The 25,315-nt window shown below is 50.0% G+C and overlaps 1 protein-coding gene across 1 annotated transcript in view; it reads left to right on the top strand.

The window, feature by feature from the left end:
- The window catches only part of Ccdc33 (coiled-coil domain containing 33), an 80,430-nt gene that overhangs the window by 29,028 nt on the left and 26,087 nt on the right, over window positions 1–25,315 (top strand). Inside the window, exons 8-11 of the mRNA XM_038323773.1 lie at window positions 6,604–6,733; window positions 7,326–7,459; window positions 8,989–9,060; window positions 20,477–20,635. Coding sequence (XP_038179701.1) covers window positions 6,604–6,733; window positions 7,326–7,459; window positions 8,989–9,060; window positions 20,477–20,635 — 495 coding nt within the window. The remainder of the gene's footprint in view (window positions 1–6,603; window positions 6,734–7,325; window positions 7,460–8,988; window positions 9,061–20,476; window positions 20,636–25,315) is intronic.

Raw genomic sequence — 25,315 nt, 5'->3', positions numbered from 1 at the left:
TCCCACCCACGGCCTCTCGCTGGAGTACACTAGTAACCGACACATTCCTTCATCGTGACATCAGGCGGCAGCTCAGCTGACTGCTGAGAAGCATTCACTGCATCTCATTGCTGCCCAGGATCCGCTCCTGTGTGCTGCACAGAACCTGCCCTCGGGACTCCTGGAAATACTAAACATTCACTCAGATCATGTCTAATCTAGTAACAAGCCAACGGGGACTGCCAGAGCTATGGAAGGCAGAAAAGAAGAGACACAAAGAAGAAATAGTATGGATTCCACCTGTCATGGGGCACCTCAAATCAACAGTCATAGGGACAAAAAGCACAACAGTGTTATCAAGGGTTGGGGAGATGAGAGAGCAGGGGGCTACTGGTTTGTGGGTGAGAAACACTTAGGATGATGTGTGAACAAGCATGTTTGTGTGTGCACATGTGTGCATGTGTGTGTGCATATGTGTGTGTGTGTGTGTGACAGAGGTCAACATGCAGTGTTTTCACTTGATTGTTTTCGTATTTTTTAAATTTGGGGTGTGTTGTGTGTTCACATGCCACAGAACAAGTATGGAAGTCAAGGGTTCAACATGCAGGACCCTGTTCTCTCCTTCCACCATATGGGTCCCAAGGATGGAACTCAGGTTATCCGTCTTGGCAGCCAGCTCCTTTACCCACTGAACTCTCTTGAGAGCCCTTCTTCCCCTCATTTTTTAAGACTGTCTCACTGAATCTGGAGCTCACTGACTCAGCTAGACTGATTGGCCAGCAAATCCCAGGGACCCGCCTGCCTCTGCCTCTCCGTGCGGGGATTCCAGGAGCTCACTACCTTGCCTGGCTTTTTCATATGTGTGCTGAGGACAGAACTCAGATCTTTAGCAAGGTCTTCACAGAACTGGTCATTTTCTCAGCCTCCATAATACCTTTTTAAGGAGAGAAATGGAATGCTGATGTCTGGACGGTTAGGGGAGGCAAGTCATGACCCTTCACCTTGTTTTGGAGACAGGGTCTCCGTATATACTCTCGGTCTGCCTGCTTTACCCTCCCAGCCCTAGTCAAGCAGGCACGTGTCACTACTCCAAAACTCAGCCATCACTTTCTAGGTTTTTTTTTTTTTCCTTTTCAATTCATTATCGATGTATTGATAATGAGGGGGCAACCATACCACAGCACACACGTAGAGAGGTCAGAGGACAGCTTTGTGGAACTGGCTTTATATAGGTTCCAGAGATCAAACTCAGGTGGCTAGCCTTAACAGAAAGTCTCTTTAGCACTGAGTCATTTCACCAGCCCATTGGTCTTGCTGTTTTGTTATGAAAGGGCTGGTCCAGGGCAGTGAAACACCTATATTGTATAGTATATAGATAACCCAAGATGTAGTGCGTGCTGGGAATGGGCAGGAAGGTGTTTGCTTAAATGTGTTAGAGAAGGGGTACACAGGTCATGGCTGGGCCCAGGAAATGGCCAGATTGACCTCCTATAGACTGCATGCTACTCGGAGCTTGCTGTACATGATGGAGGAAGACAGGGGGATCTTGGAAGTGCCTCCTGTCATTTGTCCACTAAAATTAGAACGAGACGCTCTGTTGGAGCCCTAGCTTTCATGTAACGGCAGACATTTAAAGAAGGTTCAGACACAGGCAGGAGTGATGGTAGGCAGGGAAGGGTGGGATAAAGGGGGGGGGATCATGGGGACAGCTTCAAAATCAAACCATTCCTTGGCCTGATTTCCCCAGAGTCACCTCACACATGGCTCTGCATTCGCACAGAAAATTATGAACCAATCGGCAGCTGTCCCAAGGGGCAGGAGGTACTGCCTGCCTTAATGAGTGAGCCTCTCCAGGCCTGACCACTGGCTGTCTCCACTGCCTACTACACATAAAAGGGTGAGGCACTCCTCACGACAGAGTTCTCCAGTGCTTTTCCCATGTGTGGGACTCAAGGCCAGAGCCCAGCAACAACAAGACACTTGCTAAAGGTTACCCAGTATGGTGGCAACTGGATGAGGTTTAAAGCTACGTGGAGCCTGTGCAGAGAGGCCCAGGGGCCAACAGGGAAAACAAGAGAGACAGGCTAGGAAGTAAAAGGGATCCCGTCAGGAATTCTGAGCCTAGAGAGTCCCCTACCTGTCCCTTCTGAGCTTCATCGTCTTTACAGTTGACAGAGTGGGGACTGAACCAGGTAATTTCCAAGTTTGGTCTTCCTTGACATCTTGGAGTGTTGTGAGTTTCCCACAATCCCCTGGGGAGTGGTTGCTAGACCCAGCAGACCTAGGTTGGAGTCTAGCTCTGTAGCTTGCTAGTGTGTGACCTTCAACAAACGGTATGGTTCCTCCAGACCTATTGACTCCTACCTGACTAGGCGGTTAGACTAAAAGAGCTAACCCAGGCCCGGAATCCCTTCTGTATCCTTCAGAGTTTCACAGTTTATGATATAACTCCCCTAAGTCCAGCCTTATCATTGTACCTGACGCCTGTGATGAGCCCCCCGGAACCCCCAACTCTCTACTGTCATATATCACAGTCTCGGCATCAGATAACACACCGTGGTAGCCCTTAAGGACATGATCTCTGACACCTAGCAATGATCATTTGGACGACTAACTGCTTCTGTTTCTGGCCCAGATATGATCAAAGGCTAGTAAAGAGCTAGGTTTTTATGAGAAACTAGTAACTAACTCCGCCTACTAAGTTCCCAACCAACCTTCCTTCTGGTCTCGTTGGTCAGAGTTGGGTCATAAGCACTTCCTTGAGCTATTTCTTAAGGAGGGTGTGGTTCTGACTTGCTGATAACCTAAGTCAGCAGCTGTGAAGAAAGGAGCCACCCGGATAAGAGGGCTCTAGCTTCTGACTGTGAGGCAAGGAAAACAGAACGTACCAGATCACCCCCAGTCTGTTCCACAGAATGTACCAGGTCACCCCCAGTCTGTGCCACAGAACGTACCAGGTCACCCCCAGTCTGTGCCACAGAACGTACCAGGTCACCCCCAGTCTGTGCCACAGAACGTACCAGGTCACCCCCAGTCTGTTCCGTTCCTCCCCTAGCCTGGCAAGGATGGCAAAACATGGGCTCTGGCCAATCGAGTGATAGATCAGACATATCTGGTTGGACACAGGCTTGTGAGCTGGACCCATCTGCTTGCTCCTGTAGCTCTCACAACCTGCAGCATCGGGGCAGAACACCCAAGAGTGAAACAAACGGAGGAGAAGAACCATCTGTGCCTGTCATCTCACCCTGCCCCAGTCTCCCAGTCTTCCCAAGCTTAGAGTCTTTCCCATCACCCTGGGTTCACTCTAGTACTGGCTGCTTTTCTTGACTGGATCATTGTCTCAGCCTTCCCATTCCAGAAGCAGGAAAGGGATGCCCTGCCCTGAACCACAGGCTTCCCTGGGCCCCTTCAGCCCTCTCACACACACACCAAGCTCCGATTACCTATGTACTGTTTGTCCAGATACAGGAGCTCATCGCTCCAATTCTCACCCAGCCTCGGGGAAGACTCACCCGCCGTTCTCTGTCTCAGTCCTCTCTCACCTTCAACCTTGACCTCAACTCTCAGCTTTCCTTGCCCCAGATTCTTAAGCAGTGTGGCTTTCTCCTCACATATCCTAACTGCTACCACAAGAACTTGATTGGGCTGCTGCACAGTGGCAGGAATGGGTGAGTATTTTATTCACATCATAGATACACTCTATACTCTCAGAAGATAAGCTCTAGGAAGGGACAGAGTCTGCCTCTAGCTCTCCCATAGTCCCTGCAACACCCTACAAGTGTCTGTCAAGGTGTCCTGGGCAATATTTGCTAAGTTAAGTCAAACTGAACTTCCGCCTACTAGAAAAACGTTCATTGTTTCCTTCAGCCTTGCAAACAGCTTTCGAAGTGTGAAGCACAAGTCATTTTTATTTGACCAAAACAAAACCAAAACCAAAAACAAACAAACAAACAAAAAATACCCATCTAAGTCCCAGAGAGGGAAATGGACCTGCTGTGATCCAAACAATAAGTTTAAAGTGGTCTCTGGGCCCAGAGGGTCCTAGCTTGCTGGGAGCCCCAGGCAGCACCAGCTCTTCCTCTCAGCATCTCCACTGTTCCTGGGCAGAGCAGACAGCAGTGGATGAGGGTGAGAGCCCGGGTGAGTCCAGGGAAAATAGGAGGAGAAGGGCCAAGGGCCCCTGGAATGAAGGCTCTGTCCCCAGGGAAGGCAGGTCTGCCTCAGTGGCAGAGGGTTAATGGCTTTTCTGAAGATCACAGCTGAGGGTTAATGATATTCCTTAATTCCAAAGCCCACCATAGCCTTTCCCATTAGCATCTTCAGGCCATGTCTACCCTATCCCCACCCCACCCCTTCACCCCTGCACAGCATTCAGATCAGCCACTAGCACTTGCCTCTTCACAGGGCTGATAATGGATTTTTATTTAACTGTGGGTCTTACACACACTCACTTGTGTATGAGAGAGGGAGAGGAAGAGAGAGGGAGAGAGAGGAGAAAGAGAGAATATGTATTATCCGCCCTCCAGTATTCCAGGTATGAAGGGCTTTCTCCTAGGGGACTTACCCTGGGACCCTTTCAAGGAAAGGGCTGTCCCTCATTGGGCAGGCAGCCACTTACCACCTCTTGTCATGTAGACTCCATTTAGATCTGTTAATAAGTCCCACAGCAGACAGCTAGCATCCATTAAATAGCCCTTTCCCAGGATAGGGGCAACAAATGAGGCAGCAGGAAACCAAGTCACAGTCCCTCCTCCCAGGGGGCCTTGGGGCCTGGCAGCTGGCCCAGGCAATGTGGACACTCCCATCCGATACCCAGGATGTGGGAGGGTCATAGCGTGGGGGTCAATCCTAAGAGACCAATACCAAGCTTCACAGAACTCAGATCTGGCTTCTGGGGCCTAGACTACTGACCCTCCCTGGGCTTCCACCACGACGTCTTAGGGATGTGCTCATGACTCCAGCCACCATTCTAGTGTTCATCTGTCCCTGTGCTGACCACAAACCATCTCCTTGGGGACAGGGAAAGATTCAGACAAGCCTTGGGCCAGACTCCTGAGGACCAGAGCAAGCCTACAAGCATAGCAGACGTGCGAGCCCTGCCCAGTCAGGAGGAGTAGACCTGCACTGGTATTCCTCTAACGTCAGTAACCCCCGGAGTGTTTCTGCTGACCTCTTCCTGAGATTGCTGATCCCCGCCACTGTGGCTGGTGGCCCCAGGCAGGGCAGTAGCAAGGCAGCCCATGCTGAGACCATGCAGCTATTTTCCCACCATTTATGTGGGTTCTGGGATTTTCCATGAGTCCCCTCACCCCCTTCCAGGGTCCTTCACGTGTCCTAAGCTGTATGCTTCCTCCACACTTTGTGGCTTTGTGTCACCCTCCCACTGGAAGCCCCTCCCCTCTTCTTTCACCATGTCACATCCCCCTTCAAGGCCTCTTCTGGCCCTGCTTCCTTTGAGGTTTTGGGACCACCCAGAGTCTCCCTCATTTGGGTATTAGTCAGCGCTGCCACATTTCATCTTCCAAGCCATGCCCATGTGTGTGCCCCACGTTCTAGAGTCTGAGGACCTGTGTGGTCTTCTGAACGAGTCTGGGAAACTTGTGTGGAATAGACAGGGGATGTGGATGTTGGTACAGCACTGGGGAAACACTACACACATCTAGCAAGCACTTTAGAGCTTGAAAATATTTTCACTGAGCAGTACTTTAGGTATTTGGACTGGGAAAATAATCTGGGATGCAGAGGTGTGTGGCAAGGAACACTCAGTACAGTGTTGTCAGAGGAAAAAAGTATCAGAAAATGGGAAAACGAAGTGGCTCAGAGTGTTAAGGTATTTGCTTCCATGCCTGACAATATGAGTTTGATTACCCAAAATCTACCACATGGTGGAAGAAGAAAGTTGGTTCAAGCAAGTTGTTCTTTGACCTCTGCATATGTGTTGTGGTGAGCACACACACACATGCACACACACATTAAAAACTTTACAAATGGACATGATATCGCATCTTCTTGGGAAGGTGAACTCTGTTTTGATTTTTAAGAGGGTCATATGTAACCTAGGCTGGCCTCAAATTTGCTACATAGCTAAGGTGTCCTCTAACTCTTTATATAGCCCAAGTTGTCCTTGAACTCCCAATTTTCCTGCCTACCTCTACCTCTCAAGTGCTGGGATTATAGGTCTGTGCCACCAAACATAGGATATCTTGAAGTTACTAAAGTCATGAGTAATGGGAGTTTCTTAAGACTCTGGGTATGCTTCTGTTTTGAGTGTGAATGGAAAAGGGCAGAGTAGTAATTAGACAAAAAAAATGTGCAGAAAAAATGGGAACACGATGGTATTGAGTGACCATCTTTTTTTTTCTGATAACAGGGTTTCTCTGTGTTGCCCTGTAGACCAGCCTGGCCTCGAACTCAGAGATCTGCCTGCCTCTGCCTCCCAAGTGCTGGGATTAAAGACGTGCCACTACTGCCCAGTTTGAGTGGTTGTCTTAATGTAAGAATATAGGAGTTCCCCCTTCCTTTTATTTATCATTTTTTACCTTTTTATAACTGGAACAAACGGATACATGTGCAACCAAACCTAGAAGAAGGTATGACCCCATGGCTGCTCTCACATTCTTCCAGCTGTCCAGGCCCGGGGGACCCCCAGAGCAGCCCATATGGAACCAGTCCTTCCTCTTCCAAGGCCGAGATGGAGCCACCAATTTCTCAGAGGACACAGCGCTGGTGCTGGAGTATTACCCTTCTGCTTCAAGTAAGTGCCCAGTATCCCATCAGGGCAGAATTCATCAGGAGAATCTTATTAAGGGACATTTGGATAACCTGCCTCTGCCTCTTGTAAGGACTGCCTAAGGACCTGCAGGAACCAGAAACCCCCAGTACAGGCAAAGACTAGAAGAAGGTTTAGTCTAAATCCACGTCCATAGGGCTGCTATGGAGCACAGGCCAGGAATTGTGGGCCTATCCCTGCCTGGACACCATAGTATCTATCAGTGAGAAGAGGGTGTACTGGAGAATGGCAGAGGAACACACACACACGCACACACACACACACACACACACACACACACACACACACACACACGCACTCACGCACTCATGCACTAGAGGACAGAGACAGGATGAGTATACCTATCTGCTTAGAGTCGCTCTGAATTGATAAATCTCTGAATCCGGCAGTGTGTGTATAAGGGAAAATGGGAGGCAGGGAACCAGGGGCAGTGGGAACCTAGAGAGTTGCATGTCCAATGCCAAGGATGGAGCCTGTCTAAAAACCCATCTAGGAATCTGGGCAGCAGGAACAGGAAGTGGTTGACAGGAGCCTCAGTTGGTCCTTCCTCCCACAGTGGAAAGCTGTGAACCATGGACCCTCAAACAGCCCCTGGGTGTCTCCGTGCTACCACTAAAGTCTCGTCTGTACCACAAGATGTTGACAGGAAAAAGCTTGAAAGGGCTGTGTGTGGAACGGCTCCCCATCACTGTAAGTCCCTACCATTGGTTCGTCGTCCACATGATACCGCCCACTCCTGCTCCATGGCCACACCTATAGAAGGAATAATGGTGTCTTTTGAGAGGAAGGGAATCACGACAGGCTTTCTCTGTGTAGCCCTGGCCATCCTGGAACTTGCTCTGTAGGCCAGGCTGGCCTCAAACTCAGATCTGCCCACCTCTGCCTCCTGAGTGCTGGGATTGAAGGCACCCAGTTGAATATGACTTCTTAACAGCCTCTATCAGGGTGCCCACCAGGAAAGCCTGCAGGTGTGAGGAACACGGAAGACTGGTCTTAGCTGTGGAGCTTGAGAGACAAGCCAGGGTGAGCCCCTAAAAAGCAAACCTGGGGCCTCAGGGGCTAACAGCAAGAGCTCAGGCTTTCCCAGAGCTGGGCCCAAGGCTTTCCTTACCCCATCTTCCTGTAGGACCTGGAACAGATGACAACCTCTCTAGGCCTCATTTCTCATCTCTATTCACTCATCAACACAATACACAGAGGGCTACACTCAGGCTCTGGGGGGTAGACCGATGGAGCTCAGATTCCAGCTTCACCACTTGCCAGCTTTACAGGTGACCGTATTCCTTTCTGTGGGGAAAATACTATCTGTGCCTCAGTTTCCTTGCCTATAACACACACACACACACACACACACACACACACACACGCACACACATGCACACACATACACACATACATACACATACACGTACATACTCATGCACACACACACATATGCACATGCATAGCATATGCACACACACATAGAACCGTGCTTGTTCACAGGGTTTTTACAGGATTTAGCCAGGAAATACATAAAGCACTTAGAATAGATTCCAATAATGTCTAGGCTGGCAGAGCTTACAAATTCTGGCTACTCCAGAAACTGAGGCAGGAAACTGAGGAGGATGGAAACTTTGAGGTTTGTCTGGGCTACAGAATGATTTTGAGACCAGTGTGGGGGACCTGATCTCAAAATAAAAGGTAAAAAAAAAAATTTTAAAGGCTTGGAATGTAGCTTTAGTGAAAGAACACTTGCCTAGCATGCAAGCTTGCAAGAGAAAAGGTTCAATCCCCATTGGAAAAAATAATTTTATCATTACTGTATATTTATAAACAGGGTCTCAGGTATCCCAAACTGGGTCAAACTTGCTATGTAGCCAATGGTAACTTTGAGCTCTTAATCCCCTTGCCTCCACTCACCAAGTGCTGGGACTACAGGCAGGAGCCTCCATACCCAGCACCATTGTCTATTTCTGTGCCTAAATACATTTCCCTAAATACTTCTGACATAACAGCAAGCAGGAACTTCTGCTCTGCCAGAAGATGAGTGTGGAGGTGCCAGTCAGGTGTCGGATGGAGTGAGAAGGGCCGTGTGGAGGCGGTGCTGGAACAGAGGCAGAAGGCCAGTTCAGGCATCCCTCCCTCCCACACTCTTCCCGGGGAAGCCAGAACAAGAGGTGGAGCAGAGGCCTTGCCTGTGCTGGCCATGTAGACTCAATGCCCCTTTTCCTCCCCAGGACACCCACCTGAAAACCATCAATGGAGAGGCCCCCACAGTGAATCTCTCCTTCCAGCTTCTTTCCTCTGAGGTAAGGAAGAAAGGTGAGACGTGGCCCCCAGAACCACCAAGTGAGTGACAATGTCCTTCACAGGGGCTGACCCTCAGGGCTTGGGGTCAGGAAGAACAAAGAACCTGCAGGTTTAGCTAGGGAGTTCTGAGGGGGTTTGAGGCCCCAGGAAACCAGGCAGAATGCTCCAATTAGGAAAAGGCACAAACAAAGGGTTACACTCTCTGCCCCAACCTAACCTAACCCGCACCAGCTTAACTGGGAGTCAACGTTCCGTGGGGATGACAGGGGTTCTTTTAGGGGTGCAGGCAGGATCTAATTCTTTGCAGTGTAAGACTGGTGGCCCTGATTCCTTGCTGGCTGCTAGCCAGGGAGCTCTCAGCTTCTGGAGACCGCCCACACGCCTTCTTACCAGGGTCCCTGTACTGTGATGCCAGCAGGCACAGCCAGTCCCCAGCACACTTTGAAATTCTGACTTTCTCTACTGTCAGCAGCCAGAGAAGACTTTGTGCTTTAAAAAAAAAAATGGGATCATCATCTTGTCTTAGGGGCCGCTGTGTCAGACAGCCCAACACAATCATGAAAGCGATGGCTCTCTATTTGGCAATTCTAAATATTAAGGTGTGGGGGCTTAGGGACCCATTTTGGGATACTGCTGGCCACAGCAGAGTTGATCCACGTAGAAGGTTACTAGGGCAAGCCCTGCCTGGGGGAGGCCACGCCTCCTCTAGACAGTCCCACTTAGTGGCTGACTCTCGCTCTGACACAGGCCATGGCTCCAGTGCACCTGCTAGTGAAAGTGGGTGCACTGTAACCTCTCCACTTTCCCCTCTGGTACTAGGGTGTGGGCAACCTTACCACGAACCCAGGAAATGTTCAAGATCTGATTAAGGGCAAATCTACTCTTGCTAGCTTCTCAGGACAGAAAAAAATCTGACAGCTGTGGGGTAGTTCGGAGCCTTCTGTCCTTACCCATGAAGAACGTGGGGATTCCATGCTATGTGGCATGAGGAGGCTGGGAAGATGATGGCACAAAAGCCCCAGTGTGGTGGTCACCATCATCCTCTCCAGATCCCTTTAATAATCCCTGCTCACGGCACCCACACCTGTACTCACCACTAAACCAAATGCAAGAGTGAGAAAACCCACAGAGGTCGCCGAAAGCAAAAGACTCTGGACTGCTGAGATGGCTCAAGTCTGACAGCTTGAACTGGATTCCTGGAACTCATGTAAATGTGGAAGGAGAGAGCTGATTACACAAAATTGCGCTCTGACATTTATGTGTATGTACACACACACACACACACACACACACACACATGCTCAAGCGTAATCACTAATAATAACACGTGTGCCATGTATAATAACTAAAAATTTCAATTAAAAATGTTTCAATCCTAGGAAAGGAGAAGCGGGGAAAGGAAAAATACATCTTTCCCAGAGTATCCCAGGCCTTCTCAGGGTCTAGGATCTGTCAATAGCCACTACCAGTCTCTCGCCATCTCCCTCTGCCTCCTGTCTTGCCCCAGGACACATGCACTCTGCAACCAGAGAAGAAGAAAAAAGAGCTAGGTAGCCCTGGCTAGGAGAATGATGGGGACAGGCAGGCAACAGGCAGGTGGGTAGGACTTGTTCCCTGTTGCCCAGAGGCTGGGCACAAAGGTCTCCAGTGATGAATTATTCACTGGAGCTGTGCTAAGTGCAGAATTAATCCCTTTCCTTCCAGCTGGCGGCCTCACTAAATTATCCCTCCAAGTCATGCGGGAAAACGCTGCCGAATTCATTTAGCTGCTGAGGGTTTTGATCTGGGCCTTGTGATTTTAGCTTTCCCTTTCCTTAGCCCCCTTCCCCTAGAGGCGGGGGAGAAACCTTTTAGTAATGGATTTCTAAGAAGAAAGGAAAAGAAAAGAGACCAAGATTAGGTGTGTACCAGAAAAAAAAAAATAGTACTGGCAGAAATGCAGACCCAGCAGCCAAGAATTTGTTCACAGAAGTACTACACATGTCTACACGTTCATGCAGTCACACATGTGTTTACACAGCGACAGTCACACATGCACAGATTTGCATGTGCACACACCTCTTCAGTGGTGCCTGCATTTAATGCATATGTACACACAGAGGTGAAATGACGGACACACACAGTCTCTCTGTAGCTCAGCTGTTCCATGGTGATGCCAGCTGAGAGCTGGCCAGTAAGTGACTCATCTTGACTCTGCAATGCTGAAGACCAAGTTAGGGAAGTGGCTGTGGTGATGCTGGTGTGAGTGGACTCGTCATGAGGTCCTTGCGGCAATGACAGCCATCTCTGTGCTGTACAGATATAAGGAGTATATGACATCTGTCATGCTATACAGATCTAAGGAGAATTTCCTACATGCCAGACACTGGGCAGCTCAAAAATTTCACCATGTGACCTTGTGGATTGCAGTGGGGGCATGCCCTGGGGTTATAAAACCCGTGTACCTCAAGGTACATTAATTCTCAACTAATTTTGGACATGACCCTCACCCAGTATACACACTATTCTTTTGTTATCTTCCCACCAAGGGTCAAATGAAGAGTGTTGAGAACTGGTGAGCGGGTCAGGTGATACTTCAGGGAGATCTAAGGGGTCCTCTCCCTAGATCCCCATCCCCTTCACCATAAAGTGTGTCATTATTCTCACATACCTGCTAACAGTATGCATCAACCCTTATGGACTGGGGTTAAGAGAGAGTACAATAAACAAGACCAAGAGAAAAATCTTTCCCTTTATAGACATCAGAGGATGGAGAATAAAATGGACACATAGGTTCATGAGTTAGCGATATACAGCCTAATGTTCCTTGAGATGATAAAATCCAGAGTCCCTGGAAAGGCTATTTGGCATCCCAATCTGAGTAAAGTTGGAGCTTAGCTACTGTGAGAGACCAGGATCCTTCCATCTTGATGCTCCACCTTGGAGCAGACTTCAGCTTTGTGGTCCATGCTATGCTCCACCATGTGCAGTCTATGGGCCAGAGATGGCAGACTCAGAACAAAGACCACCCGGTAATTCCTCCCAGCACAGCCTAAAAGCTCCAAAGTGCCAAGTCCTGTGTCCATTCCAGTTGCACAGAAGAGCTCGAGGTGGTAGGTGTTTTGGGACACCTGACCAGCACAACTGACAAGTCTATCCTTGGGTAACTCCTTGCATGTGGCCAGGATGGGCATAGAGAGGAAAGGCTCTAAGCCTGAGGGCTAAAGGTTCAACACAAGTTGTTCTAGCTCCTTGGTCACTTACCAAGCTCAGTCTGCCATACCCATGGTTTCTGTACCAGCCACTCTCAGAGATCAGGGACAGGAGTGTGGCAGGATCTCCAAAAGGAGGCAGCAGAGGTTTCTCTCAACAAATCTGGACAGGAACATCTTCGGCCACAACCACCACTGTAGGTGTTTATCCTATCCTCTTCCCTTGCTTTGCCATGAAAGCAAGCTCACTCCCCTTAGCAACAGCCCTACATGACACAGCAGCTGACTGAGAGACTCAGACTGAGATCCCCTGCCTCTCCTGGGGTCTCCCCTTGCACCATGCTCCCAGCTTCGCCCTCTGTGACTGCAGCACACCCCAGCAAACCTTCCGCATGGATGGCACCATCAGTCAGCAGGCATGCTGGCAGATTGATCAGCTACCACAGCCTGCCAGCTCAGTGACTGGCAAGCGTTAGTTCTGGGTTGGAATATTATGCTTCGGAAGGGATTGTCAGTGGCGGGGGTGTGGGGTTGTGGTTACCCTGATGTATTGCTACTCTGTGGCTGCTTGCTACCTCTGGGGATCTGTCTGAAGCCGGCGTTGCATGTGTAGGAGACCGCCTGAACAAAACATGCAGGTGTGTGAAGTACAATACATGCGCCTGGTTCTCTCTTCCGTGAATTCAGTAAAGTGGACTTTGGAGGGTGTAGATACTAAGAATTCATGAGCCCAGGGCCACTCCACAGACAGGCAGGAATCAACCTGTGGCCTCCTGCTTTCCCGCTTTGATCTCAACCTTTTCTCTTTGAAGAGATGGATGTGTTGTTCCTCACCCCCACAAGAGAATTTGCTTCTCCAAGCAAGGCAGCCTGCCTTCTTTTAATAATTCCACCACATCCTGGGAGCCCTCCAGCTTGCAGGCAGCCTCTTTGAAGTGCAGCCCAAGATGAGCAGATCTCCCTCACCTGACCCTGGCGTGCACACAGTAGGGGTTGAGTGGGCCCATTCTTGCCTCTGCCAGGAAACGCACCTCCCTTTAAATGAGACAGGACGGGGCCACATGAGCACTTTGGTCTTAGGGACATTTCCCTCTCTCAGGGTTAGGATTCAAGATTCAGTGGCTGACCAGAGTTGAGGGACACCAGGCAGGCAGAGATCAGGCTACTTGTGTGTGGCCACCCCTCCTTAGCCTGCAACATTTAAGGACACAGGAAGACTTGGAGCTCCTTGGATACGGGGAATCTCTTACAAGGAGGTGCATTTGAGGCCCTGCTCTTAGAGACAGGTGGCAGACACAGTCCCTTTGACCCGCCACTCCCTTTCTCTCTCCCTGGAAGTGTGGTAGAGCAACACTTGAGATCATGAAAAGGGACCACCCTGGAGCCTTCATTACAAAGCCCTCTCTGGCTACCAGCCAAGGGCAAAGTCAGCCAGGTGCCTAGAGAGACAGGGCAGAGGAAAATACAATCAGACAGGTTTTGAATGAATTCTTCGGAAACACCATGTGATTGCTTTGAGTTGGTCCTTAGAGAAATCTTGACCAAAACTGCCTCCATTTCCCCACCAAACTCATTTGCCTGGACAGCCGATATCCAGAGTGGCATGGCTCTGTCTGCTAGCCTGTCCTTGGGAAGATCCTATTCCCACCCTCAAAGAGTCCAGCTCTGAAAACATCATCATAGCAGGAGGATGGGCCCAGAAAAGAGACACTTCCCCTTCCAGCATTTCACAATATCTCTGGCTGTCTTCCCTGAGGTCCCCTATGCTCTCTGTCCCTCACTCCTTCAGGCCAGGTGGCAGGATACAGAAAGCTCTGTCCCATCCCTCTCTCTCACATTACCCTTCCCTCACTGGCTCAGGTCCAATCCAGAGGGGCTTTCTATCCAAGGTGAAGAGACAACGGACAGGTGTGGGTAGTTAAAAAAAGGCTCAGTTTTCCAAGGGCCAAGGTACAAGGTGTGGGGCAGGGATTGTCACCCTTCTTCCAAGCTTCCCACCTTCTTTTCCTCTCTCTTGAGTTGCCTTCATGGGTGCTGCATACTCTGAGGACAATATCATCTCCCATGTCACTCTTCCCATACAGCCTGCCTCAGAGAGGAGGGAGTCTAGTACTTCTTCCAACACACACACACACACACACATACACACACACACACGGCATTATAGACTCTTCTGGCTTGCTTCTCATGACAGGAGCTCCCTCACTTCCTGACAGGAGCCTTCTCTAGGGTCTGTAGCTCCTTGTAAGCCTACTCCTTCCCCTCTGTGTTCCCTCCCACTGGCCTGTCGTTTCCATCCCCAGCCCATCTCCAGGGAGCTCATGTTCATGTCAGGCCTCCCAGCACCTGCAAATTTGGTTGTTGCTTTTTTATTTTTGAAACAGTGTCTCAGTGTGTATCCCAGGCTGGCCTCAAATTTATCCTACTGCTTCAGCTTTCTGAGGGCTGGGGTTACAGTATGCTTCTACCACAACCTCCCCAGCCTGAGCCAACCCTCCCTCTTTATGGACTGGTCACACGTTTCACTTCCGGTTCCCATACTCCTGTTTATCTACTCTTGACCATTCTTCTCTTAAAATGTCCTCCAAGACAGTGGAACGCCGTTGGCAGGACTAGGTGGCACAAGACCATCACTCCTTTTCTAAATGCATGTTTCCCCTTTCGTGCAGCCAGAGTCTGCTCATTTGAATCCTTCCAAGGCAGCGAGGGTCACTGAAGTACGGAGGACAGCCCACCCTTGCCTGGTACTTCCGCTCTTTCAAAGTTAGACAAGCTACAATATGCTTATAGTATCTCACCTTCATCTCAGCCCATTTTCTAGGCTTAAGGTCACTCTAGATGCTGATTTTATAACACACTGAGAGTCCCCCTGCCCTGTGTGCTACCTCAGGGTCCAGGTCACCCATAATTATAGTCAGGATGCTCAACCTGTGACATACAGGACACATCCTCAGACCTGGCTCTCCTCGGAGCTTTCATTTCCTCATCTGTAAAGAAAATTGTAACATACAGGTGCTACATACAGGTGCTGAGGAGAGAGCTGGGGCCTGTGCTGAGGCCCAGAACAGGGTCCTGCAAGCCCTCAGGAAGGGGCTCTCAGCACTGTGTACCAGAGCTGCTGACAAGCATACTGAGTTCAGAGATGGGGGCAGGGCATCAGGCTAGGGAAATATCAGAGCCCCACTAATCCATCACTCAGCTCCTGCCCCTGATGACAGTGGCTCCACCAGCTTTCTGTTCATACAGACGTCAGAAAGCCTTGTCAAGTGCTCAAGATAAACATCACCAGCTCCACCTTTGTTTTCACAGCAATTTCCGCCGTGCGTGTGTGTGGTGTGTGTGTGTGTGTGTGTGTGTGTGTGTGTGTGTGCAATTGTGCTTCATAGCGTGCATATGGAGGTCAGAGGACAACTTGCAGGAGTCAGTTCTATAGCGGGTTGTCAGACTTGATGGCAAAGACCTTTACCTCCTGAGTCATCTCTCAGCTCTCACAGAAAATTTTCTGAGAAGGAAAAATTTTAAAAAGGTGATTATCTCTCTCTCCAGAGTTAAATTTGTAGAATTTCCCTGACTAGAGCTGGGGCTATGGAAGAAATGGATATATAAAGACCTGCTTCTGGGTCTGAGACCAAGTAATTCAGGCTGCGTCTGGTGCAAGTAATTCAGGAGGCCTGACTCAGCTCATCTCAAATTTCTCACAAGCCTCTAGACCATTGTTGCCTTGAGAACATGAGCCTGAGATGCCTCTCAAGAAATAGTGTCCTAAGTCAGGATGCTGGGCAGGCTGAGGAGCCTGGAGGTTTGGAACATCCTCTTGCTGTTTTTTTTTTTTTTACAAGATCGATGCATAATTTGTTGGTCAAAGACATGAGAGAAAGAAATAGAGTAGATGCTTCTAGAAAAACTTCTAAGAAAGTGAGAGCTGGCCTACAGATTCTCCCCAACTCAAGACCAGGCCACTCACTCTAGCCTAGTCCTCCAGCCAAGCCAGATGGATCCTTGGCCCAGCCAAGATCATGCATATATAATTTTATTGGGGTCCTGTTTATTTGGGCCCTGACCTGCACCCAACGATAAAGCACTCCAACAGATTATCACCACCTGTGCATCCAGTGTGAGGTGCTACACTGAAAATACAAGGCCAGGGGAAGTGTCACCCAGAGGCAAGGCTTGAGTATACTTCAGAGAACCCTTGAGCAGCAGCAGTGTGTGGTTCTGTCCAGATGTGAACAGGGGCTGATGAAGGTAGGGAAAAATGATTTCTGGAATCATTTTTCCATGAATGAAGAGTGAATGAGCCCATAGTCCATCCACTAAACCACAGGTGGGGCTGTATTTAATCCTAACACCCCAACAGAATTAAAAAAATAAAATCTTTACCACCCCCACCCTAACCCCTGCTTTGGGGGGCCTGGGGTTGACGCCATTTTCTGAGAGATATACCATGGATCCATTGAATATTATTAACACGTGGGCCCTTTTGGGCTGGGAGAGCAACTCAGAGGCTCAAACCTGTCACAGCTGCAGCAGCCCTCCGGATGCCGCAAATGAGGCTGGCCATATGCATGGGAGGCAAGCCCTCTTGAAGGGCCTGCCGTCTGAGCCTGCCGTCTGAGCCTCGCCTACAGCTGGAAAGATAAGAACCTACAACTGCAGCCCACAGGAAATGACAAAGCAGTGACTGATCAGGGAGCCACTGCACAGGGCTCATTATGGTGCTCGCCAGCGGGCGAGCCACCCTTATCAGGGAGAAAATTGTATCAGGCCTCCTGAATTACTAGCGATTGGAAGCAGATTTCTTGGGACGCACTTTGTTAGATACCTAATGAGCGGGATACAGGAGAGCAGAGCCCTCAGCCTGGCGGGGCGAGGGACAAATGTCTTTGTTAAACAGAATTTGTCAGTTTCCGCTCCAGGCTCCCTGGGGAGGGTTCAGGGCCGGCTAATTGAATTAAGAGCCTGTGTTCCCCACCAAGAAAGCTCAAGGCGGGGTGAGAGGCAGGCTGGCCGGAAGGCGGGCACTTTCAGCACCAGGGACAGCAGCTGCAGCCGGGTTGCTTTGTAATTGCCAGGGCAAGCAGGAGCTGTTACATTTTGCATGACCAGGGATGAAGGGGACTGAGTACGGAGGAGGGCAGCAGAAGTATTGAGGGTAGGGCGGGGAGACAGGTGACCTAAAATGCTACCAGCTTGGAATGCCATTGGCCCAGGCTGTCTCGACAGACCCCACTCTGCTGGTTAGAGTGCCTGCTGGACATCTCCCACCATGTTTCTCACACAGTGTGCGGCAGCTGGCACAGCACAGGGGCTGGGCTGGGCGCTGAGTCTGAGCTGGTGCATGGCCACGCATCTCTTTGAGCTTTCAAAGTCAGTCTCCAATTACAGTCCTAATGAAGCAGGATCTGCTACCACCATGGAGCTACAGACTGAGGGGCCACTTGTCAGCCCCATGCTGCCCCAGCAGGCCTGCCAAATAGAAAAGCAAATAAACAAGCTTGTGGGGTGAACATACAGAAGAGAATGGGGTTAGCAAAGCTAAGCAAGGCCTGAATAGGCAATTCATGCGCAAGGCTTTCTCTCTCCTGCCCCCTCCTACTCTGCCTGCTTTCCCTCCCCCTCAAGTTACTCCCCTGCCTAGCAGAGACTGGTGGGATGAATTCACTGTTCTAAACTGAAAGTCTCATTTTTTATCTATCTTTTTTTATAAAGTTAAAGGAATTTATGAAATTAAAGGAATTTATACATAGTATCAGAATCTACCTAAAAATATCTGGTGGGTGTGTAGCTGACACAAAAACATCAGTTCCACATCATTGAGTTGACCTAGCTGGTCCTGGGACCATACAGGATGGACAGCAGGGAGACAGGCAGTGGGGGAGGGGACTTCCTCGGCAATTGTCCCTGCTTTCTGTAATGACTGGGCCACCTCTGGAGACCTCTTTTGATTTCATTACTCCTACTTCCTCCTCTAACTGGATTAGATGGCAGTCTATGAAATCCAGGGCATTGAGATTGGCTTTCTGCCTGGAAATGAGGAGAAATGTCATTACAGGTCCTGAATCAGCATCTCACCCGAGCTTGGACCCACCTGGTCACTAGGGAGGTGGTTTTTGCCCTGGCTAGGCTGGTTGTTCCTATTTTTCTACCACCCACCCATCATGTTACCCAGTAAGCAATACATAGTTCTCCCTCTGTAGTCAGTCTGATGTTCAGCATTTTAAAAATATAGTTATGTGTATGAGTACTTTGCCTGCAATATTCCTATATACCACATGCATGCCTAGTGTCCACAGAAGCTTGACAAGGGCAACAGATCATGGGTCCTGGAAATTTGGAATAGAACCTAGATTCTCTGAAAGAGCAGGCAGTGCTTCCCATCCCCAAGTGTTCAAAATTTCTGAATAGGAGACAGATGTGGTACTTTTCCTTACCCAAAGTCTCACTTAGAAAACCCTAAACTGTGTGAGTCGGATGCTGCACTGGGCACTTCCAGGGCATAGAAGACTCCATGTCATTTGGGAAACAACTAAGTGAATCCTGCCCCCTCTTCAAACAGGAGAAGATGAGGCAGGAAGCTGGGCTGGTGTTCGCAGATAAAAATGGCCAGCTGAAGTCAGCCTCAGGTCACCAAATGCATCCCTCTTCCATGCCAAGAACATTTACAGATGTTTCTCTTAGGAAATGCCTATCTTATACCCATTCAAAAGAGAAGGAATTGGAGCCTAGAATGTCCCAGGTGATTCCATATATGTGTGAGCGACCCCTAACCCTGCTGGCATAAGCCTGTAAAAGCCCATGTTATAATGTATTTCTGTATTATAATTGTATGGCACATAAAGAAATCATCGCAAACACCTCAGTGTTCGAGTATAGCATCTTCATCTCAATTTATGTGGTCCAGGTGTGTCAGTTTTCAGGCAGCGTCCACTTAATGAGGTACACCCACGCCCTCCTCGCTCCAGTTGTTTAAATACAGACACTGAGGCATCCGGCGCCCCATGCACGTTCTTCCTGTTTGTGCCCAGGGCTCCGTTTGTGTCTAGCAAAACACCACCCAGTGAATAAATACGTCTGCATTGAGACTGTGTGATGCTTTAAACAAAAGGCAGGTGGGAGAACTAACAGTGGGTTTCAAATAAGTTTTCAATTCTATTTTGTGTCTGTGCGTGTACATGCCAACATGTACCACGGCACCTCTGTGGAGGTCAAGGGACAACACGCAGGAGATGGATCTCTCCTTCCACTGCCTGAGCCCCAGGGATCAAACACATCGTCAGGCTTGGCAGCAAGCACCTTTACCTGTGCAGCCATTTCACCAGCCCCCAAACAAGTTTTAAAATGACGACCCCCACAAAAACCCCCGCCGACACATACCCCTAAGTCCAGGGAACATAAAGTTTTGTTAGGAAAAACAAAAATAGCAAACTAGCCTAGAGCCACAGAGCCATGTGAAAGTACAAGTAGCCAAGCTGGGCTGGAAGAACTCAGAAAACCTTTGATCAAGAAAGGACAGAGACAGAGGGCTTCTTCCCGAGGGAGGAGGAGGGAGATGAGAGAGAGCCATGAAGAAGGGTTCACCAAGGTGCACAGAGAGACTTTCTAAGGGGGTGATCGAGCTGAGTGATGAGAGAGGTGAGCTGGAAACGGGGTGAAAAGAGAGGGGCATTTTAGAAGTTCTCACCATAGTGGCACGGAGGCCATCGGTGGTGTACTTGTGGAGCCCATGCAGTAAACAAGACGTTGGGGGGACTAGTGCCCTTGCTTACATGAACTGCAGTCTTGGTGTAAATACTGGGAGAAGGCAGAGAGAGTCCATAAGCAAACCCACTGTTTCAAAGGTGTTTCCACAGAGTAATTGCTGTGAACACGGTGAAATGGTATGCTATGAGTGATGGGGTTACTTTGGAGTGGGGGTGTGGTCTCTGTATCAAAGGGCAGGGCTTCTCCAAAAAGATTACACAAGGGCAGGACTCAAATGATGGTAAGGGGGCAGTTGTATCAGGATCCCTGGGTAGATCAGATGCAAAGGTCTTGAGGCAGGGAATCACTTGGCCTGTGGAGGAACTGCAGGACACTACAGCTGGGACCCAGGAAACAAGGGGCAGGTGGCGGGGAGTATCCAGAGGATGGGTGTGCAGGGCCTGCTGAGCCAAGCCAGGAAGCTTGGAGTGTAGCAGGCACCATGGAAGGGCCGGCTCAAAGTCTCTCTCCATCTTTTTTTTAGAGGCCAGAAAACTTCTTGACACTAAGCAACAGCAAGGGTCTGCCCACCCTGAACCTGAAGATCCTAGATGAGAATCTGGGTGCCATCCGTGAGTCCTGGTCCAAGAGCTCCGCAGACTCCTCTCAGGAAGCAGAAGAGCCTCAGACATTGCACGAGATGGTGAGTGCCTATCCCTAGGACATGGAGGACATGTGCCATGATGGTGTGATGGGAAAGGAGGCTCAAGATCCACCCCTGAGATCACTTCCTAGGCAGCAAGTGGTCCACCCCCTTGCACACCTCCTCAAACACGAGCCAGTGGGAGGAAGATGAGACTCCCTTCTGCGGTTTCTTCACCTTTTAGGTGGGCTCTTATGGGATTTATGAGAAATTCTTATAATGCCTGCTCAGTCATGTTCAACTCAGGGTATGCCCCTCAGGCCGTGGGAAGCCCCCAAGAGACTAACGGTACCTTATAAAGGAGGCACTATACTATGTTCAGGTACGGTCTGTGTCCTGATCTTGGGACCTGGCCTCAGGATGGGTCACTTTTGAGTCTCAACCTCTTTGTACAAACAACAAAAGAGTACACACTCAAGCTGGGTGGTGATGCACGCCTTTAATCCCAGCACTCGGGAGGCAGAAACAGGTGAATCTCTGTGAGTTTGAGGCCAGACTGTTCTACAAGAGCTAGTTCCAGGACAGGTTCCAAAGCTACAGAGAAACCCTGTCTTGAAAGAGAGAGAGTGAAAGAGAGAGAGAGAGAGGAGAGAGAGGGAGAGAGAGAGAGGGAGAGAGAGGGAGAGAGAGAGAGAGAGGGAGAGAGAGAGAGAGAGAGAGAGGAGAGAGAGACAGAAACAGACAGAGACACACACACACAGAGAGAGGGGGGAGAGAGCGCACACTCAAAGGATAATCCCGCTGAAGTCCCCAGTGGAGATATCACCACCCCAGTCAATGACCATGAGAGATTCCATGTGTGGCTTTCTATGGCCCTCCACAGTGGATCCCATGAGCACATGCTACCCCAGAATACCCAAGGAAAGGACTTAGGCAAAGCCACCAATCTAATCCTCAGGTCTCCTCCTGAAGACTTGCTCTTCTCTACTGACAATCTCTTCATCTACCCTTAGCACTTGGCACCTTTCTGAAACATCCCATCAGACAGTAGGAAAGGCAGCTGCCTGCTGACCCAAGAGGAGGTCCCCACATAGAGCACCCTCCCCAAGAGCAGAGCCTTCCTGTGCAAGCAACAGCTCTCAGAGGCATTTCTAGTGCACACATGCCACCTTTGCCCTGTGGAGAAGCAGGGATCAGGAGCCACCTCCAGTCCAGCCATCAGTTGCATTGAAAGTAAAGGTACAGGTCTTGGCCTGGGAGATTCGAGACAGCACGGGTAAGCCAGTTCTTGTCAACCTGCACAACCTCATCCAAAGTGGTGTAGGGAAGAAGGTTGGTTTTCAAAAGCCAGGGCAGTGAGAAAAAGTGAAAGGGCCACTCTAGGAAAGGGCAGATGGGAAGGGGGGAGAAGGAGAAGGTGAAGGTGGCCCTCCCTGGTTACCACCAGAGAACTTTGGTGAGATTCTGCCCTCACCCCACTGCCTTGCCGTGAGCCAACCAAGCCTCAGCCCTACCCAGAGGGCAGAGTTCACCCTGAGTCACACCACCTCTGAGAGTAGACCCTACCTGAACATCCGAGAAGTAGTGTGAGCAAGCAGTGAGCAGTGCCAAGTTCCATCCCACAGCTGGGAATGGCAGGGACTCTCTGGTAAGGCCTGAGCTGTGGGCAGCAAGTCTGAGAACCTGGTTCATGCGCAATGGGAAACACACATAACTTAATGCTGTGCCTTTGTCTGTGGTGGGAGACATAAAAAGGGGTGGAAAGCAAGGCTCATTGCACCTATGAAATTGATGGAGGGAGATAATGGAAGGGAGAGGAGGAGGAAAAAATCACTTGGGAAGAGCCTTTCAGGGTAGGATGGTTCTGATGAGTGGACATTTGAGGATCTGACTTTAAATGTCAGGAAGGATGGTATAACATGGATGGGCAGGCCAGGTCCTCTTGACTTTTTCTTAAGGATTCAGCCAAAAGAGAAGAATTAGACTGCAGCCTGAGAAGTTAAGGTCAGCCATTAGGACAAATTCTTTCTGACCAAGAATAACCACCACTGGTGACCTGTTTTCATTTTACCAGTAGTGGCTATGACCTGGTCCAGAAGTAATGTGATACCTGCCCAAGGCCCCCTGACCTTATCACCCATGCTATATAGCATCCAGAGAATTCCGGGTGGCTGCAGAAGCCTGTGGTTTGCTAACCCACCTTCTATGCCCTATAAAAGCCCGTAGCCCTGGCCCTCTTTCCTGCCCATCCAGTCTACTCCAGACCCATGTTAACCTTGAACCCTCCTTCAGGACTCTTGGTTTCAGCTTTTGTCTTCCTGAGCCTGATTTAGCACGCCATCACAGCACAAGGACTCTCTCCCCGCCCCTGCTCTCTCCCCAACCCCCTTGCCATCATGTTACCCCAGCTGCTCTCCTACAAACCTACAGGCCAGAGCTCAGAAAGATGAGGGCGGGGCCCAGCCATACACCTTCCCACGGCCAAGAGAACCCAGTTGCAAGTAACAGAATGTGGTGGGGTAGCAACGGGCTACAGTTCCATGCCAATCACAAGCAGCTGTGCAGCCATGGGTCACTGTTCCATGGCAACCAAAGAAAATTACATAGCAATGGATGAACTCATGTAACCAAGAGGCAGAGTGACAAGCCACAGAAGACAGCCATGGGGCCCAGGACTGTTGCTGCATAGCAATAGACCCTGATGTAAGATGATGTCATCCAGCACTGTAGGGCAGGCAGGCATGATTGTGGGACAGAGCAAAGGCACAGCACCTGCGCTTCAAGGCACAGATCCATAGCAGCAGATACCTGAGGAGCCCCGAGGAACCTGAGCAGCAGTGACAGTCATGAGGTATGTGACTCGGGACTTGTATCAGGCAGTGTCATCAGCAGAGCCTGTAGGTGAGGTAGGGTGCCTTGTGACCCTGTAGTTGTTGTGAGGGGACCCAAGGATGAATGAGCGGCCCCCTCTGCTCTCTTCTGTGGCCTTGGCTGAGCCTCTCTGCATCACCTGACTTCCATGGCGCCTCATTCTCTGTCTAGTGTCGCCGTGCAGTCCCGAGAGCCTTAAATCCGTCTTATCTCTGGCTCCCTCCTGAGTCTACTGGTGAGCACTGAGAACTGAATAGTCTCTGGAAAGGGGTTTCTTGGGGACAGAGGAGCAGGTAGAAGGGATTGATCTGTGGCCTTTTGTACAATGCCCCCCTGCCCCTCACAGTACACAGACCCCAGCCAGGACTCCTACCATTTCTTCCCATCCATCCCCAGACACCTAGCTCTAATGCAGTCATTCCGGGGACCACTTTTTTTTTTCAGGGCAGTAAAAAGCTCAGTGCTGGATGGGACCACGGAGATCAAGGGTAGGACCCACGGCAGAGCTAAGGGAAGCAATTGCGTCCTTATGAGCAGCCCGTAACATACGTTTCTTTGGAAATGTTCAGCTCCCGAGCCATTCTGAAAGAGACAGTTTTCCCAAGACCCACTTTGCCAGCATCTTGTCCTTATCCCTGACATCTGAACCACCTCACTCAAGCTAGCTGGTGTCTCCTGATGCCACCGCCACAGGGGGTAAACTGAGTTCTGTTTAGTCTTCAGAGTGGCCGATTCCACTCACAGAGACCCATGAGATATCTCCAACTCATCAGAAGCCTAGGATGACCCAACCTAATGAGTGCCCAGTCCTACACCCAGTGAGGTCATGGGAGTAAGAGAGGGAACAGAGGCCTGAGAAATGGAGATCCCCTTCAGATAAAAATAGCCACAGACTGTCAACCACACAGAGAAGACAAGAATGAACATGTGAGGATGGACAAGCAGGGGGACATGATCCAAACAAATGACCTTCCTAAAAGCGGGGTGGGGGGAGAAGGAGAGAGGACCTAGGAAGGCTTCCTGAAGGAGGACCAGGCTTTAGACAATGTATTCCGTGTCTTTTCCACCCAGAGGTTCAAGCAGGGTTTGTTCTGTTGCCCTCCACCCCACCATTGTTCACTTACTCACATTCTCCCGCCCCCACATGTACACACACACATACACAAACACAAACACACACACACACACATACACATCCATTCCCGTATGCACACGCATGTCATTGTCTTTGTATATTACCATTTCTTTCTGATATCAGCCCTCTCTTTCCCTCCCCCTCTCTTTCTTTCCACTCCCCTCCCTCCCTCTGCCCTGCTCACAGCAGCTCTGAGGCCAACCAGGGGCCCCCCCCCCGCATACTAGAAAATGAATAATTGACAGGGTTGTTAAAAGATTCAGTGGACTTTTCTAAGCTCCCCATGCTGGAATAACTCATTTCTCTCATCCTCTCTTTGAAAGCCTTTCCCTTCCCTCCTCCCACCCCCTATTCCCTACCCCACCCCCAAACCCAAGCTTTTCTTTTCCTTCCCTGAGTCTATGAGTCCTGCAAGGCTCCGTCCTTGACCCCAAGGTCTCTTTAAGTCACTAGCTGTCCTCGTCCTGTTTAAACTGCTCTTAGGGGTGGCAGGGTGACTCCCCCTGAGAGGGGCCCATGTGCACATGGAGAGAAAGGCTGTGGGGGCTTCACCTGAGGCACACAGCTGAGCCCAGGAGGTCAGACTCTCCAGGCCAAGGCCTCCTTCCTAGGCTGGTGCGGAGGAGTCTCTGCTGTGCCTGCCCCGTTCTGTCACTTCATGTCCCTGTGTCCTGATTGTCTGTCTGTAACATGGGAGAGCTGCTTCCTTGGGCAAAGGAGACCGGTAAGGCCTT

Source organism: Arvicola amphibius, chromosome 3 (genome assembly GCF_903992535.2).
Source record: "Arvicola amphibius chromosome 3, mArvAmp1.2, whole genome shotgun sequence".
Classification (NCBI taxonomy): Eukaryota; Metazoa; Chordata; class Mammalia; order Rodentia; family Cricetidae; genus Arvicola; species Arvicola amphibius.
Note: the sequence above shows the minus strand (reverse complement) of the source record. Positions and strands in the feature narration are given on the sequence as shown.